The sequence below is a fragment of the Myodes glareolus genome, chromosome 25 (genome assembly GCF_982192425.1).
Source record: "Myodes glareolus chromosome 25, mMyoGla1.1, whole genome shotgun sequence".
NCBI lineage: Eukaryota > Metazoa > Chordata > Mammalia > Rodentia > Cricetidae > Myodes > Myodes glareolus.
The window spans coordinates 45973906-45990662 of record NC_142050.1 but is presented as its reverse complement, the minus strand read 5'-3'; the positions used below and the strand labels follow the sequence as shown (position 1 = coordinate 45990662).

The 16757-nt window shown below is 51.0% G+C and overlaps 1 protein-coding gene across 2 annotated transcripts; it reads right to left on the bottom strand.

Moving 5' to 3' along the window:
• Window positions 1–492: 492 nt before the first annotated feature.
• Znf775 (zinc finger protein 775) lies at window positions 493–15498 on the bottom strand. 2 transcript variants are annotated; one of them, XM_087901846.1, is made up of 4 exons: window positions 15386–15498; window positions 12329–12451; window positions 6833–6913; window positions 493–2795 (listed from the first exon to the last, which is right to left on the bottom strand). In XM_087901846.1, exons 3-4 carry the CDS (start codon window positions 6882–6884, stop codon window positions 1201–1203), a joined length of 1647 nt encoding a protein of 548 aa, XP_087757972.1. In that variant the 5' UTR covers window positions 6885–6913; window positions 12329–12451; window positions 15386–15498; the 3' UTR covers window positions 493–1200. The 2 variants fall into 2 exon arrangements, with proteins under 2 accessions (XP_087757972.1, XP_085539705.2); XM_085683579.2 differs by lacking the exon at window positions 12329–12451.
• Window positions 15499–16757: the final 1259 nt, after the last annotated feature.

The window sequence follows — 16757 nt, the reverse complement described above, 5'->3', positions numbered from 1 at the left end:
AAAGCATCTCCAAAACTGAAAAGTTAAACTATTCTCCCCAGAGCAGTGGCCTAAAGCCAGGCTGAACTCAACACTGCTCGGCATCCCCAGGAAGACGCAGGCCCCAGGAGGCCAGCAAGTGTAGTTCTCCCTCCTCCAGAACTGTCCTGGGCCCCACATTCTCCCCACTTCTAAACATCCAGCCCCAGTGCCCATCTTCAGGGAGGAATACATCCAAGGCTACAGCCTGAGCTGGAGCCCTGGCTGCTGTCAGCACCAGGACAGCAGTCACCCTGCTTCACCGGGGCAGGAGAGGTGACCTCAGAGGGACAGAGTGGGGCAGAGAGCATCAGCATGGGGGAGAGACATGTAACAGACATGAAGGAGAGTGGGAGACAGAAAGCTGCCCTCCAGCCTGGGCAGCAGGTAGGAGGAGGGCACATATGAATGGCAACCCCATCAACACCCTTGGAATCTCCAGTAGGTTGATGCAGAAAGGACAGCGACACCATGTGGAATATTTAGTCCTTCATTTTTCTCCAACACCAGTATGGGTGAGGACCCAAGTCAGTCACAGACATCTGCACACTTGGAACACACGGCCCACTCTTGCACAGTCACTTTTCCAGGCAGTCAAGCTTGACTGAGACCATGTGACCATAACCAACCCTCAATCGTCACATTCACTATCAGTTCTATGGCCAGGTCTGCCACACCTGGCACTGTGAGCAGTGAGACACTCCGAGCTAGAGAGAGACCATCAAATCATCCAGCACGGTACAGTTGGCACTGTCCTTGGTGCTGGGGAAATAATTACCCCTCCTAGCCAAATTGGAGTCTGTGACCATCTTCCCACAGGGACCACCCCTCTAACCGTAGCCTATGTGACAGGGCAGTGCTACCGATGATTGGTTCCAGGCCATTTCACACAGGAGGCCTTTTTAGGGCTCTTCACTGGGTGCCTAAGACTGGGGGTCAGTTCTGAACGCTGTACTAATGAACACAGCTTTGACCTCACCTCCCACCACTAGGCACTTCTCAGGCTGCCTTTGAGATGCTTCTGGAACACCATCCTCAGACCTCAGAACCCTGAGGAGCTTTTCAATAGGCTCTAATTCGAGGGGCATCAAGAGTCAGCATCCCCGGCCCTCCTGTTCCCCACGACACCCTGCAAGCACACATTCTACCACCTGCCACCATCAACTGCACAGGCGGCACACACTACAGCTCTCCTTCCTCCTCTGGGCCAGGGTGTGGTGCCTGAGCTCCGCGATGCACACGCTGGTGCTTGAGTAGATGCTGCTTTTGACGGAATCCACGGCCGCAGGCAGCGCACAGGTAGGGTCTCTCTCCGGTGTGGTTGCGCCGGTGTCGTGTGAGGTTGGGTTTCTGGCTGAAACAGCGTCCGCAGTCTGGGCACTCATAGGGCCGCTCGCCTGTGTGAATGCGCTGGTGGATGGTGAGCGCTGACCACCACGAGAAACTCTTGCCGCACTCGTTACAGATGAACTGGCGCTGATCACTGGGTGCAGCCTGGGTCTCGCACTCCTGACCACAGAGCACTTCCTTGGCATCCTGAGTACCGTGGGTCTTCAGAGTCACACTTGGGGCAATCTCAACTTGTGACTCCAAACCAGGCACGCCACTCTGGACTGCAGATCGCGACCGCAGCAGCTCTGTAGCGGCATGCACACGCTGGTGCGCCCGCAGTGCAGCACGGCTGGGGCAGTTCTGTCCACAGCTGGTACACCTCGCGGCCTGGGCACCAGGCAGGTGCGTGCGCAAGTGCTTGAGCAGGTGCTGCTTCTGACGGAAGCTGCGGCCACAGTGCGAGCATGGGTGTGGCCGCTCACCTGTGTGGTTGCGCAGGTGCCTCGTGAGGTTGGGCTTCTGGCTGAAGCGGCGGCCGCATTCAGGGCACGCGAAGGGCCGCTCGCCTGTGTGGATGCGCTGATGGATATTCAGCGATGACCACCACGTGAAGCTCTTGCCACACTCATTGCAGATGAACTGGCGTTGCTCATTGGGACCTAAGCGGTCGTGGGCTGCTGTCCGTACCCTGTGTTGGCCCCCCCAGCCCTGGCAGAGCCCCAACCAGAGCCACTCAGGGCATCCGCGTGGGGATCCAGGACGCAGGCGGCAGGCCCGGCGGCGTGCCACAGCATACTGGAGCATCTCATGCAAGCTGACACGGGCACCCAGGCGGTCCCGGGCATGCGCTCGCAGATGGATGCGGAGGCCCACTTGGTGCCGGAAGCAGCGCTCGCATTCTGGACACGAGTGGGTGGTGGGCCGAGAGTGAGTCTTCTGGTGCTTGAGCAGGTGCTGCTTCTGACTGAAGCGTCTTGTGCACTCTGGGCAGCAGAAGGGCCTCTCGCCAGTGTGGTGACGCTGGTGGCGCTCCAGGTTGGGCTTCTGGCTAAAACTCTTGCCACATTTGCTGCATAGGTAAGGCTTCTCGCCCGTGTGTGTGCGCTGGTGGATCTTCAAGGATGACCACCAGCTGAACCTTTTCCCACAATCCATGCATACGAAATGACCCCCACCCGCAGAAAGTGCAGGGCTCAGAGGGCCTGGAGCTGTCCCCGGAACTCGAGCAGCCAGCGGGGCATCCTGCTCAGGGGGTGGGGCCCACCATGCACCCCCAATTTCCTGCTGTGACCCCATAGCCCGCCGCCCCACGGTCTGGCACGGTGGGAGGCCACTCTGCGGCTGAAATATGTTTTCCTTGTCCTTCTCCGGAAGCACAGCCTGAGATACCACAGTCTGCAGTGGCCACTCTGGTTTCTCCTGCTTGATCCCTGCCAGCCCATCTCCTACAGAGGAAAAGGGAAAAGTCAGAAGCCATGATTGTAGGGTTCAACAAGCCTAGCGAGGAAGGTGTTCAGGAAGAGTAGGGGCAGTTGAAAGAGTGAAGGCAAAAATAGCTTTAAATGCAGGGAGGAACATGGGTAAGAAAGAATGGGGGTAGGGAAGACTTAAGGACCCTATGTGGGCAGAGAGAGTGTGAAGAGAGGAGAAAGTCCACAGGACAGTAAAGACAAGTGCGAACTAGCTTGCCAAGGTCGTGGAGTCCCTCAAGAATAAGCTGTCCTGCCTTCTCTACCCAGTGCCCAGCAGATGCAGAGATATAAAAGAACCCAGGCTGTGGAGGCCCAAAACTGTGCGCCTATTTCCATCCTGACAGATGGTCAGGACGGCAAGCACACTTTTGCTCCTGCTTTTGTAAAATGAGGTTAGGTTACCTGGGGAGTGGATGCCTTCAGGACACTTGGTCTAGGGTGGCTTCGCTGCCTAAACAATAGAATGCTAATGACTTGATTTCTCAAAGTGTTAAAGCAATTAACTGTTTGAGTTGTCCTTTGTATCATGTCAAGGCAGTCTGTTGTTGCCTTCTTCCTCCTCCCCCCCCCCCCTTAGTACTGGAGTATAAAAGCAAATGGAAAAGAATTTCAGTATTCACTGGAATACCCTCCTGGCACTATTCCATGGTTTCTGCTTCATTATTTTTCACTTTCGCATTCTTTACTTATATTTCTAAATCCCCATGCCCCTACCCTGGTAAGAGGTGTTTTTGTTGAGTCTGGTCCCCAACACCAGGCAGTGATGCTTCCTGACCCAGGAAGAAGTAAGATCGCCAATGTTCAAAATTTCAGTTTAAAAAAATTGTTAAAATGTTCAATTTTTAAAAAGTGACTCTGTGTGTGTGTGTGTGGGGGTGTAGTTCAATGTGGAGGTCCGAGGATGGCTCTGTGGAGTCGGCCTTCCCCTTCCACCTTCAGGTGGTTTAGAGAGGTTGAACTTGGGTTGGGCATCACCTGCCCCTAAGAGCATCTTCTGCCCCATAAGAGCACCGCCTGCCCCATAATGCATCTCCTGACCCTGTAAGAGCACCACCTGCCCCAAAAAGAGCATCAACTATTGAGCCATCTCACCAGCCAAAACTTACTATTCTTTTCCTAGGAGAATTGATGCCAGGTCCTTTCCAGGCAAAGGCATGCCCGGTGCCTCAGTGGTTAGGGCTATCACACCCTGAGTCACCTCCCTTTGTCTCCACTGGCAGGGTCCCTGCTTCAATACAGTACCCAAGAGCAAGAACAACCCACTGGAAGGACCCCATCTTTCTCTCACAAAACCAAGAATGAGGAGGTAGGCCCCAAGGCTCAGCATGAAAAAAGGTATTCCATGCCCTTTTAGTAAAGCGAATCCACTAGGGCAGTGGTTCTCAACCTTCCAATGCTGCGGCCCTTTAATGCAGTTCCTCACGTTGTGCTGACCCCCAACCATACAATCATCTTTGTTGCTACTTCATTACTGTAATTTTGCTATTACTGTGAATCATTATACAAATATCTGATTGCAGGATATCTGACATGAGAGCCCTGTGAAAGGGATCAACCCTCAAAGGGATCACCACTCACAGTTTGAGAACCACTACGCGAGCGCTCAGGGAAGCAGCTCCCAGCCTACACCTTACATCCAGGCTCCCAGTGGTAAGAAGCCGCGGGGAGGACTGCTTCGCAAAGGGCAGAGTATAGCTGCGGTTCACTTACAGGAAAATCAAATCTGGTAAAACTATCTGTGAATTAGATCACAGCCCATCACAGAGGCAGGAGTTCTGGGGTCCTGTCAGTGATCTCCCTTGATGTGGGGGTCCAGGTCACAAAGGTGAGCTATTTTGTAAGAATTTATGGAGCTTGTGACATGTGCACCTTTCTATGTGTGTTATGCTTCAGTAAGATGCTCACAACAAATAAAAAGGAGGCAGTATGAAATCGTCATGAGTCAGAAAGATTTGCAAACAACAGATTTCAGCATCAGTCCAGAGACACATTCAAAGAAGTAGAAAAAGGCACTAATAAAGTTAAAAAACAGACTCACAAAAGTACAAAAGGGTTCCAAAATACTAAAATATCATATATAGCCTTTATATCACTAAATTTGTAGACATAAAGTAAATAATATTATAAGAAAATATAAATTAAAATGAATTCAAGAGCAGGTTCAAGGGGCTGGAGAGATGGCTCAGTGGTTAAGAGCACTGGTTGCTCTTCCAGAGGACCAGGGTTCAGTTCCCAGTGCCTACAAGGCGGCTCATAAACAACCTGCAATGACACCCTCTTCTGGCATCTATGGGCACCGTATGCACGTGGTACACAGACACATGCAGGCAAAATGTGCATGCACATAAACATGGCCTAGCAGTGCACTCCTTTAATCCCAACACTTGGTAGGCAGAAGCAGGCAGAGCTCTGTGAGTTTGAGGTTAGTCTCTCTCTCTCTCTCCCTCAGCTGTTCCTTCACTCCACCACTGTGGCCTCTAACTCTGAAAGCATAAGCCAAATTAAATGATTTTCCTTAGTGTTGCCTTGGTCATGGTATTTTATCACAGAAACAGGAATGGAACTGAGATATTTTCTTTCAAGGGAAAATACAATAGATTCCTGGGGCATAGTCTGAATACAAATCAGCTCTATTGGGAGCATGGTGACCATAGGAGAAGGTAGAAGGGAACGGGGAAGAAAGAAGGGGAGTGGAGAAAAATGTATAGCTCAATAAAAACAATAAAAAAAATCAGCTCTAAGTAAATTTTGGTCTTCCTTATGCTTGGTCATGAGAATTCGTTTGAGTAAGTCATACTTAAGAAGGAAAGCAGTAGCTGGGCCATGGTGATGCACACCTTTAATCCCAGCACTTGGGAGGCAGAGGCAGGCAGATCTCTGTGAGTTCAAGGCCAGCCTGGTCTACAGAGGGAGTTCCAGGACAGTTCCAGGGCTGTTACACAGAAACCCTATCTCGAAAAACCAAAAAGAAGAAAAAGAAAAGAAAGCAACGACTTCAGTTATATATTGGCAGGAATGGGGTATTCAAGTGTAATGAGTTGAATTAATTACAGGAATCTCCCCTGACCTGCACTGAAATCTGGGCAAATGAAGTATTTGGTGCCAAGTATCTAAGCCGGCAGTGAGTCTGAGGTTTACTGAATGAGAAGAGATCACTGTCCCTGACTGACACAGTATCTATTAAAATAACCCAGGGGCCCCCATGTTTAATGCCTTCTCTAGTTAAGCTTAGCCTTGACATCCAACCAGAAAGACGACCGTGGACAGAGAGGGCTCTTCTCCAAGCACCTGCTGAAGAAAATGGACCCGGCACAGACCCCCGCAGGTCCTCGGCTGAGGAAGGGAGTGTGCTTGAACTGCAGCCTGCCCAGAGGCACATTCCTCTGGGCTCAAGTGTGATAAAAAGTACCTACAGGTACTGTTCCCCATTGTTATAACAAAACAATGCTCTCTGTGGCCTCGATGGGACTGCTATCAAGAGCTGGGAGGGCCAGGGGCAGGTGGGGGCTGCTCAGCCCTGCGGAGAGCCCTATCAAGAGCACACCACCAGGCAGGGAAATTTTCCAGTCCAGGAAGCATTCACCTGGGAAATCCCCAGACTTGCTGTGCTTGTCATCACAACAGCCGCAATGATGAAGACCCTGAACTCCGATGACCCTGGATCCCTAATGTCTGGATTGACGGTCAATGAACAGCAGCTTCTTAGCCAACTGCCCTAGCCAGAGAGCTTATTCTCCGAGTCTGACTAGCCAAGCGCCATCAAGTCCCGGTCCCAGCACTGAGAAGCACACCCTACTTTTTAACCTAGTCTTCTGTGTCTCTGTGGGTCTGGCTTTGCCTTTTCTGTGCTCCCAAGATTACTATCTTTGTTTTATTCTTCGGATGACCATCAAAGTCCTGGTTCCCACGCTGAAATTCTACATTCTAGAAGATACCAGTTAAGGGCGGCAACTTCTATTTGGCTCTCAGGAGAGCAAGGGGTCTGGGAGAGGGAGGCTGACTTCTCTTACCTGAGCCACTGCCAGCCAGGCTGCTCTCCATCCTGCAGGCCTCCCTCTGCATCAGTGCTGCGGAGGTCTCAGCCCTGCCACCTGAGGTAAGACGGGAGAAAAGAGAGAGAAGGGCCATTGGCACACGGTCAAAACCCACTCTCCCAGTCCTCTCCCATCTCACAGCCCGTGCTTCTTCTCAGAATTCCACCCGCTCCTTCAGGTGAAACGTGCAGATGCAAGGGTAAGAGGGCGCAGTTCTCATTTACGAAGAGAGTGTGGGCCCGAGAGAGGCCTTGATGTGCCCAGAGACACAGAGACCAAACAGCAGAACTGGGTATGAACTCCCTAACTTCCTCACCAAGGCCTCAGAGCCCACACCCTCTGCAAGGGTAGTGGGCATGTGAGGGGTACGACACCTGAGAACCAGCTATCTCAGGTAAGGTTTGATAAGAGGGAGGGGAGACCTGTTCAGAAAGACACCTGGAGGAGCTGGGGATGTGACTTCAGCAGAGTGCTTGGCCAGCATGCTTAAGGCCTGGAGTTCCATTCCTATTTCCTAGGTCAGTGGGACAGACACTCTTCCAATACCCCAGAACAATGACATCCCACAGCCGCTGTTGCTGCCACCAGCACCACCAAGAACATGTTAGATAGCCAGTCCTGAGTTCATGATCAAGCATTCACAAATCTTTTTTTAAAAGATTTATTAACTTATTATGTATACAGTGTTCTGTCTGCATGTGTACCTGCAGGCCAGAAGAGGTCACCAGATTGTAAGCTACCATGTGCTTGCTGGGAATTGAACTCAGGACCTTTGGAGAAGCAGCCAGCGCTCTTAACCTCTGAGCCACCTCTCCAGCCCCATCAATTTTATTTTATGATCATCTTTTAAACATTAGCTGCTTCCCTTTATACCTGGGGTATGGCTGGAGACAGTCCATAGAGCTGCTTGGATGCCCCAGGCTTTGACCCCCTACGCCCTGCTCATCCCTACAGTCTCTGCCTCTCTCACTCTTGCTTCCTCCTTCTACCTAAGTGGTACCTTACCAGAGTGGCTGGCTTACCCTGGGACCTCAGTGTACAAGCCTAACGCCCCTCACCTTTCTTTACCACCTCCCTATATTTAAGAGTGTGGGACAATGTCTTGTGTAGGTCAGAGTGGCCTCACTTGCCAGGTACTCAAGGATGACCTTCAGTTCACGACCTTAATCTCCCTAGTGCGGCCATCACAGATCTGTGCCGCCAGGCCTGCCTCTCTGTGCAGTGCTGGGACTAGAACTCGGGGCTTCCAGGAGGCTATGCGTTCACTCAGCCAACTGAGCTACACTCCCTAGCTCACCTCCACCACTTTTTATCACCTGATGGGATCTTTACTGGTCTGGTATTCCCAAGCATGCTGCCTAGCTTTGCACTGTGGCTCACAGGTGGTCTCATGCTATCCTTCACGTTGGTGTTACGTGGTCCCATGCTATCCTTCACGTTGGTGTTACGTGGTCCCATGCTATCCTTCACGTTGGTGTTACGTGGTCTCATGCTATCCTTCACGTTGGTGTTACTGTCTCTCCTAAGGTTGGGGTCCGGCTTCACCCAACAACACCCCCTTAGCACAACCAAGGACTCTGTGGCTAGCTGCCCAATAGAAATTCAAAGCTGGCTTCATGCTAGCCCTGGACAGGAACTTCTTGGTATTTTTGGTTGGGTTCTCTTCACTAGAAAACCAACTCTGGGCCCTAGAGACCAGCCCTCAATCTGGCATTCCTCCCTACTTCCCTAGCCCAGCCCCTCCACCTTCCTGGGTCTGCTCTGGGGGTGCTTACCCAGGCGAGAAATCAAGAGCCCTGACTAGAAATACAAACCCCAGATGCAAGGGGCAAGGGAGACACCTCCTTTTAGTAGCTAAGCTCTGACTCTGTCCTCTCTAAACAAATGTAAATCTTTTCAAAAACTAAATAAGCCTCTTGCCAGCCTGACAACCCACTGTCTTCCTCAGGGATCTGGGAGCCGTCCATTGGAGATATGAAACAGGCAGGAAGCCCAGAGGCTTCTCTCCTCAAGAAACTGGATGCGGCCCTCCAGCAGGCTGGCATCTGGGTAGCAAACCTTTTTTTCTGTCATAAAAATATGATGTTTATTTTTAATTTGGATAAGGACAATTATCTAACAGATAGTCACCCCCAACAACCAGGTGGACTCATAATGAGTTGCATGTGACATGTGACATTTTCCCGCTTAACGACAAGCTGAGTTTTGTTGTGAGAACATGCGTGTGCAATGGGAAGCTTCTTTCTGGGTTACGTCAGGACCTTGAGTTCCACTGTTTGGCAATGTTATCATTCTTACTAATATTTGTTCATTGAAAAAAGTAAACCTTTCTTTCTCTTTTGCCCCTGTGGGGAACTCTTCGATGGAGGCAGCCAGTCTTGTTTGTGGTTCTGTTTCTCCATGGGGGTCTGGGACACACTCCCACTTCTGCTGTGTTTTCTCACAGACACTGAAACCCACTGGTGGCAGAGGAGAGAGTAGCAGGAGGCTGAAGGCAAGCCCTACCTGAAGGGACATCTGGGGACTTGAGCTCCCTCTTGCCCACCACCCATTACCTCCAGGTCCCTCTATCTGAGCGTGAGTTTCTGCACCCCACACCTTGGGAACCACCTCAGGAAACCCAGAGGACTGAAACAGAGAAGTCACCCAGCCACGAGCCTCAGACAGAGACAGAGCTAGCGGGTCGGTACTCAGACTACACACGAGAGAGGCCCTAGACCACCCAGTCAGAGCACACGCCACCCACTCTGGCTTCTAAGAACTGATTAAGAAATGGAACTGGAAAGGCTTTGGTCCCTGGTAACCCAGCCTGAGCACCGCCTTGACGTTCAGGCCACACCAGGCAGAAGAGTAACTCTTCTGGGGTCCCAGCAGGAACAGACAAGGGAGCAGAGGAAGGAGACCCACACGGGCCCAAGGAGATGAGGAGAGAAGTGAGGTGGGAGGACAGAAAAGGCAGAGACACGTGGAGGCAGGCCCAGCCTTTTGTGCCGGACTTCCCATATGCTCAGGTGTCCTGTGTGTGAAGAACACACACTGGGAGAGCCAATCCCAGCGCAGACCCTACAAACAGACACTCCTCTCAGCCCCACCCCCATGCCTCCATTCCCTGCCCTACAAGGGTCTCTCATTCCATCTGTCATTCTGCCATTCCATGTACATTGTCCCTCCTCATAAACCACCGGACACACCAGTCAGCTGACAAGAGACACACCCAGGAAGCAAGTGAGCAGGCTTTCCACCTAAACACCCTAACAGGACATAGACTCTAAGGGGCAGGTGCAAACACACACACACACACACACACACACACACACACACACACACCTTCCTATATAGTCTCAAGAGACAGGAAGAGAGGCTGGTCTACCACAGGGCCCTAAACCTTGACTCTGGGTTCCTTCCATCACTCATTAGCACTATGAGGGCAGGGCATACACAAGATAAGGCCCCTGGCCACCCCCATCTTTCTGTGGCCTGCTGGAGCTTAGAGACCCACACTGGGTCAGGTTGCAGTTTGGATATGAGCTCCCCTAACGGGAAGCCCCAAACCATCAGCCGCTTAGCCAACTACAGAAACACAAAGAGGGAACTGTGGGCTGCAGCAGGTGGTGAGGGCTGGGACGGAGGATTTAACCAGGGGACTTTGGTGTTGGCATAGATTGCAGTGCATGGGGTGGAGAAGTAGAAATCAGGGGCAAGCAACTCAGAGACCTGTTCAGGTCCCCCGGACTCACCCCTCCCACAGTGTAGGCCCCTACCGAGGAATGAAAATGAGAAGTGAAGGGCACTTCATATCTCCTTTGTCTCCAGCAAAGCAGGACTTCTGATGACAAAAGCTGGCCACTGGCTTTTCTTAGTCCCGAGGTCCCACAAGGTCCTAATGCTGTTGAGCTCTCATCCTTCCCAGGAGACCCAGGCAGGAAACATGGCCCATTCCCTCTACCCCACTTCCCTCTTGGGCAAACACATCTTTCCTAGCATTCACTGACCCCACCTGTCCTCAGGGCACCCCAGCAGGGGTATCATCCTTCTGCTTGCTTTCCCTGCCTGCCAGCCTCACCAGGGAGCTGCCAGAAAGCTGGGACAGCGTCTGCACAGGGATCGGCGAGGGCAACACCTGTACCTCTGTGCCAAGGAGGCTCTTAGATCTCCCCGTGGGGAAGAGGATGTGCAGCCCCCAAACCCACATGGACCTGAGGATGGAGGAAGGGGCGTCCTTGACAGTGACCTTGGGAAGAAAGATGAGGTGGTCAGCGGGAACAAGGAGAATGCCACTAGCTGCTGAACATCCACTAAGTATCACACACTCCGCAAGCAAAGACACAGCATCCTTCAGCTCAGGAAATTCTGCCTCAGGTGCTGCAAATGCTGGCACCAGGATGGATGTGGGGAGGGTGCTTGCCTGCACTGGAGCACCTTCCATAACTATGTAGCCTCGAAGAGAAGGTAGAAGACTTATCTGAGGGCGCCTGTAGCGAAGACAACTCTAAACTCCCCCATTTTCAGGAATTTGGCTTCTATGCCCCATGTGGTTATTTAAATTCAAATGAGTTGAAAAGATGGCTCATAGGTTAAGAACACTGGCTGCCCTTACAGAGGACCAGAGTTCAATTCCCAGCGCCTACATGGCAGCTCACACCTGTCTGCAATTTCAGTTCCAGGGGATCTGACACCCTCACACAGACATACATGCAAGCAAAACACTAATGCCCATAAAATAAAAATAAATCATTAAAAGATACAATAACAAGCATCCTTAAATTTAAATAAATTAATGGTGTGGGAGAATGGTATATATTCTGTCAATTGTATTTTAAATAAATGCTGATTGGCCAGTAGCCAGGCAGGAAGTATAGGCAGGACAACCAGACAGGAAGTAGAGGCGGGTCAAAGAGAACAGGAGAATTCTGGGAAAGAGGAAGTCCGTTCCTCAGCAGTCTTAACCAGCCACAGAAGAAGCAAGATGTGATTGCCTCGCTGAAAAAGGTACTGAGACATGTGGCTAATACAGACAAGAATAATGGGCTAATATAAGTTATAAGAGCTAATACAAAGCCTGAGCTAATGGGCCAATCAGTATATAGTTAATGTAGACCTCTGTGTGATTTCTTTGGGACTTAATGACTGCGGGAACCAGGCAGGACAGAAAACCTCAGACAACAAGTTAACTTTTAAAATTCAGTTTCTCAGTCATACTGGTCGCATATAAGTATTCAAAGGCCACATGTGGTTATCCTGCGGTGACTGATAGCCAAGGCCACTGCTGTCTTCCTGGGGGGTGAACAGAAGAGGCTCTATACACACTGAGTGACTGGATAATTAAGTTGAAGACTTAGAAGCAGTCACTCCTCTGTCCCCAGTCCTTTGTCTGTAACAACAAATTTACTCTGCTTCAGAATGGATTTCAGTCAAACATGACCAAAGGCCAGCACGAAGCTGAGAAACACAACCACTGCATGCAAGCCATACCTCCTACCCAAACCAGTTCAGCAAACAGAAGTTCAAAGATGCAGAACAGATATCCACCACATTGCACAGTGGCCGCTTCACCCAGCGTGTTTTCCAGATCCAGTTAGCCATGGCCAACCTCACCTGGTGCAGTACAAAAGACATTTTGAGAGAACAAAGAATCACATGACATTTAATATCATAATTGTTATAGTGTATCATTTATTGACCTTATCCTCTCTCTGTCTAATTTGTAAATTAAACTAGCAGATGCACATGCTGGAAAAGACTGGTACAGCCCGGTATTAGCTGTAATCTCAAACATGCACTGGCGGTTGGGTGACATGGCAGCATGCCCTTCAGTTATGTAGAGGGCTGGAGGACTGTACATGTAAGCACGGAAAAGTGTCTTCAAACAGGCATAGGGGCTGGGGAGGTGACTTGGTAGTCAAGAGCACTTGCTGTTCTTGCAGAGGATGGGACTCCCAGCACCCACATGGTGGCTGACAATGGTGTGTAAGTCTGGTTCCAGGAGATCTGACTCCCTCTTCTGGTCTGCCTGCATATGTGTGGTGCATAGACAAACACACAGGCAAAGCACCTAGACACATAAAGTAAAATTAAGTCTTTTAAAAACACATGCATATCCAACAGCATGCAAGCATGCCCATGTGAAGCGCACCAGCACAAACCGCTACACAGCAGAAATGCAGGCAGTCATGCCCCAAGCCTTCTCAAAGTGGAATGCAGGAGGACATTCATGTAATCCGAGCTTTCACTAAACAGGAGCCCCCGGAGTAAAGGCCAACCTAAGCTATAGATCAAGTTCAACGCTAGCCTGGGTTACATGAAACCCTACCTTTAAAAAGAAAAAAAAGTCTTTGACTATCCAGAGTCTTATTAACATGCCTATTTGCTCCAAGAAACAGAACTTAGGGAGGCAGGAAGCCCCGAGTAGAAGCCCTGTGTAGCCTTATGCAATATAAAGACTAAATTATGCCCAGCAGCCAATGCAATGTGAGATCCTTCAGGGCCTAGTCCACACAGAACCAGCAGGCCCACTCCCCTTTATCAACTTTGGATGAGCTAAGTTACCCCAAGTCTAAATCATCAACCCAAGTTTCTCTCTTGAGCCCACACCCAAGTCTGGCAAAGTTCTTCCAGGCCTCCACATCACACCTAGAATAGGAATCAGGAACCCATCCTGGGCTATCTGTCACCAATTCTAAGTCCAGGTCTTACTGTTTCTCAGCTAAATGACTTTTTAAAAAACGTCAGTGAGATCACTCAGTGCATCAGTTATCAACCCCTGGGTCAACTAAGACCATAAGAAAACAAAGATATTTACATTACATAACAGTAGCAAAATTAGTTATGAAGTAGCAACTTCAAAATGTTTTATGGTTGGGGTCACCACCACATGAGGAACTGTATTAAAGGGCTGCAGCATCAGGACCAACATGAGGAACTATATTAAATAAAGGGCCGCAGCATCAGGACCAACATGAGGAACTGTATTAAATAAAGGGCCGCAGCATCAGGACCAACATGACGAACTGTATTAAATAAAGGGCCGCAGCATCAGGACCAACATGAGGAACTGTATTAAAGGGTGGCAGTGTTAGGGAGACTGAGAGTCACTGGCTTAATGGGTAAAAGGATTTGACATGCAAACTTGTTTACCTAACTTTGATGCCCAGAACCCATGTGTTCCACATGGTAGAGTCTGAGAACCAACTCCCCAAAACTGTGACCTCTCCCTCCCTCCCCCCCCCACAATCAATCAATAAAATCCTACAGTTTTACTGATTTCTTGGTCCCCCCAATTCACCTGTCACCCAGAAGCCACTGCAATGTGGACGCTTTACTCCCCGAACATATTTCCAGGGCTCCCTGACATCTGGAGATCTAGACAAAATGTCTCAGCAAGGCCACTCAAAGTTCAGTCTCTGTTCCCTACCCCAGTGCCCCATACATCTTACCACCCGATGCCCAGATTTGCTGTGCCCTCGCCCACCTGCACACCTCCAACCTGTCTTGCAGTGACCTTGCCCATATCCCTTCCCGGCCCAAATCAGGGCCGCTGTGCCAGAGACAGACACCGTTTGGAGACGCAACGTTACGGTTTGTGTCACCCAAACGAGTACCGGGGAAACTGTCATCATTAGTGACTCTCTGTTATTACCAGAAGATCAAACGCATCCTCATACAGGATGCCCCAGCCTTGTAGACCATTACAAAACACGGTTATGAGGGCACATTTAAATAATGGTCAGCCCACAACTGACTGGCAGAAGCACAGAATCATGGAACCTTGGAACTGACAGGACACAAATGCTATAGAATGTTTTCATGTTATTGCTCCACACAGGTTAAGAAACAAAACCGAACCAACAAAAACGCGGAGCCTGGACTGTCACTTGCCTCCAACCTCAGGTGGTCACACCCAGCCTCCACTGCAACTGGAGACAATTCTGGGCTCTAGGTCACCCAACACCACACCCACTGAAGCTGCTGCAGTAATTTTACTTGAAGGTGTCTTGGGAACTACCCTCTCCCCGAAAACGCGCACTGTAACTTCTGCGTGTTTTTTTCTCGCTTATTCTCCACCTCCATCCTCATTCCGGCTCATCGAACTGCTCACTTAGGGATCACCTACTCTGATTCTTTTTGTAGCCAGCAATGAGGTTCCTGTCTCCAGAATCGAGTCTAAACGGGGGAGATGGGGGGCAGACACAGAGAACTCAGAACAACCAGAGGGGCCGTGCGTTGGAGACTCTCTGCTCTCAGGCGGTCCAACCTCTTGACCTCGCTGCCCTGGCCTGCTCCCCTCCCAGTCAGCCTCAGATCTCTCCCGGCAGCGCTGGCCAGGGTGCTGGTAGTGCAGAAAGTTGGGGCCTGGAGCTGAGGTGCGCGCGGGATTCGGGGCACCTCAAGGCCCTGGACTCATCCTTCCTCTGCACTCCAGGACAGCGGAGCAGCAGGGGAGCAGCGGCCGGGCGCTGGTCCATCCCTGCACCGCCCCTCCCCGCCCGGAAAGCACAGGGACTCGGGGGAGGGGGCCTGGGAAATAAATACCTTTGACTTTGTGGCTAAGGTTAACGGGAGCCGCTACCCAAGGGGCGACTTGGGCACCGGGCTCCCGGCCACGGCCAGTCCCGGGTCAGACGGGGCAGGAAGATGCACGAGATTGGCTGTCTGCCTTGCGCTGCCCCGTCTGCGGATTGGCTGTGCGGCTCAGACGACACTCCCGGCCCTATCGGAGCAGCCCGCGGGGCGGCCTCTTTGTTCTCTGGAGCCAATAGCCAGGGTCTGACCTTGCCCGCGGACGAGCGTCTCTGAGCTGCGAACCTGTGTGCTGAGCGCAGGGAGTGGGAACGACTTTTCTCCGGCCCCCTGAGCTGGGTGACATTACGTCGTTACTGCTACCCGTCCACCCGGTGCCTCGGATCCACCAGCCTTTGCGCGCTCTGCCTCCCGCACAAGCGCGTGTTGACATCTGAATTCGCAGCATAGGTGCGGAGTCCGGCAGTAGCTAGTATTTTTGAGGTGCCACTGGTGTTCGTGCTGGGAAGCCATCGCGGACCACATAGAAACCACCACTTTTAGGAACTCTCTCGAGAGTATATCCACTTTAATGTGGTCCTTTTTCTTTACTCCCCGAAAGCTATGTTCAGGTGGCACTGCACACAGCCGCACATTATACATTGCAGGGCTATTGTTCCTCGCCCTCAGCAGACCATGATAAATGATGTTTGGCGATGTCTGGAAGTGGCTTTGGAAATCGTTGCACTGGGGAGAGCTTGTTCTAGCTGAGGAAACAAGTCTGAAGACCTTACTTCAACTAGTTTCACTGCACATTAGGGTTCAGTTGAGTGAACTATCTACAAGATGCTAACCGGCTCCAGACTGGCACGGAAAGCCGTTGTTTCCCAAACACCTCCAGGAAAGCATTTTCATCTCCACCCCTTTCCGTCCATCTGAAGGGAATTCCCGCCTTGAGCTGGGTCCCAGCTGGGTAAATCCTCTCACTCCTGCCTCAGGAATCACAGTAGGGTCAACTGGAGAGACGGTGAATCTTTGAAGGTGCATTTGGAACCAAGATGGATGGCTTCCTGCGACCCCTACCATGGGACCAGTCTGCAGCTGATTCATCTGGGCTTGCTATAGGCCCAGCGGCTTGTCCAGCTCTTAAGCATCATGGAGACTGAGGCGAAAATTCTACCCATTTTCCCACTTACTTCACATGCAGTCGTCACAAAAGAGACCCCTGTTTCTGGACTTTGACGTATTTGCCTATGAAATAGATGGATAATTTTCTACCTGCTTAGGTAACTTTCTGGATTTTCATTCCTACCTCTCAGAGCAGCATTCTGGTTCCTGATCGCTCACCAGCTAGTGTGGTCCTGGAACAGCAAGCAGGCCCACTCTAGAGCGACAGACTCCAGGC

Excerpts from the sequence above, each read along its gene's own strand:
- Znf775 (XM_087901846.1), bottom strand. The coding sequence starts at position 6,884 with ATGCAGAGGGAGGCCTGCAGGATGGAGAGCAGCCTGGCTGGCAGTGGC. Across the intron at positions 2,796-6,832 it reads CCTGGCTGGCAGTGGCTCAG|GAGATGGGCTGGCAGGGATC; the intron begins GTAAGAGAAGTC and ends TTTCCTCTGTAG.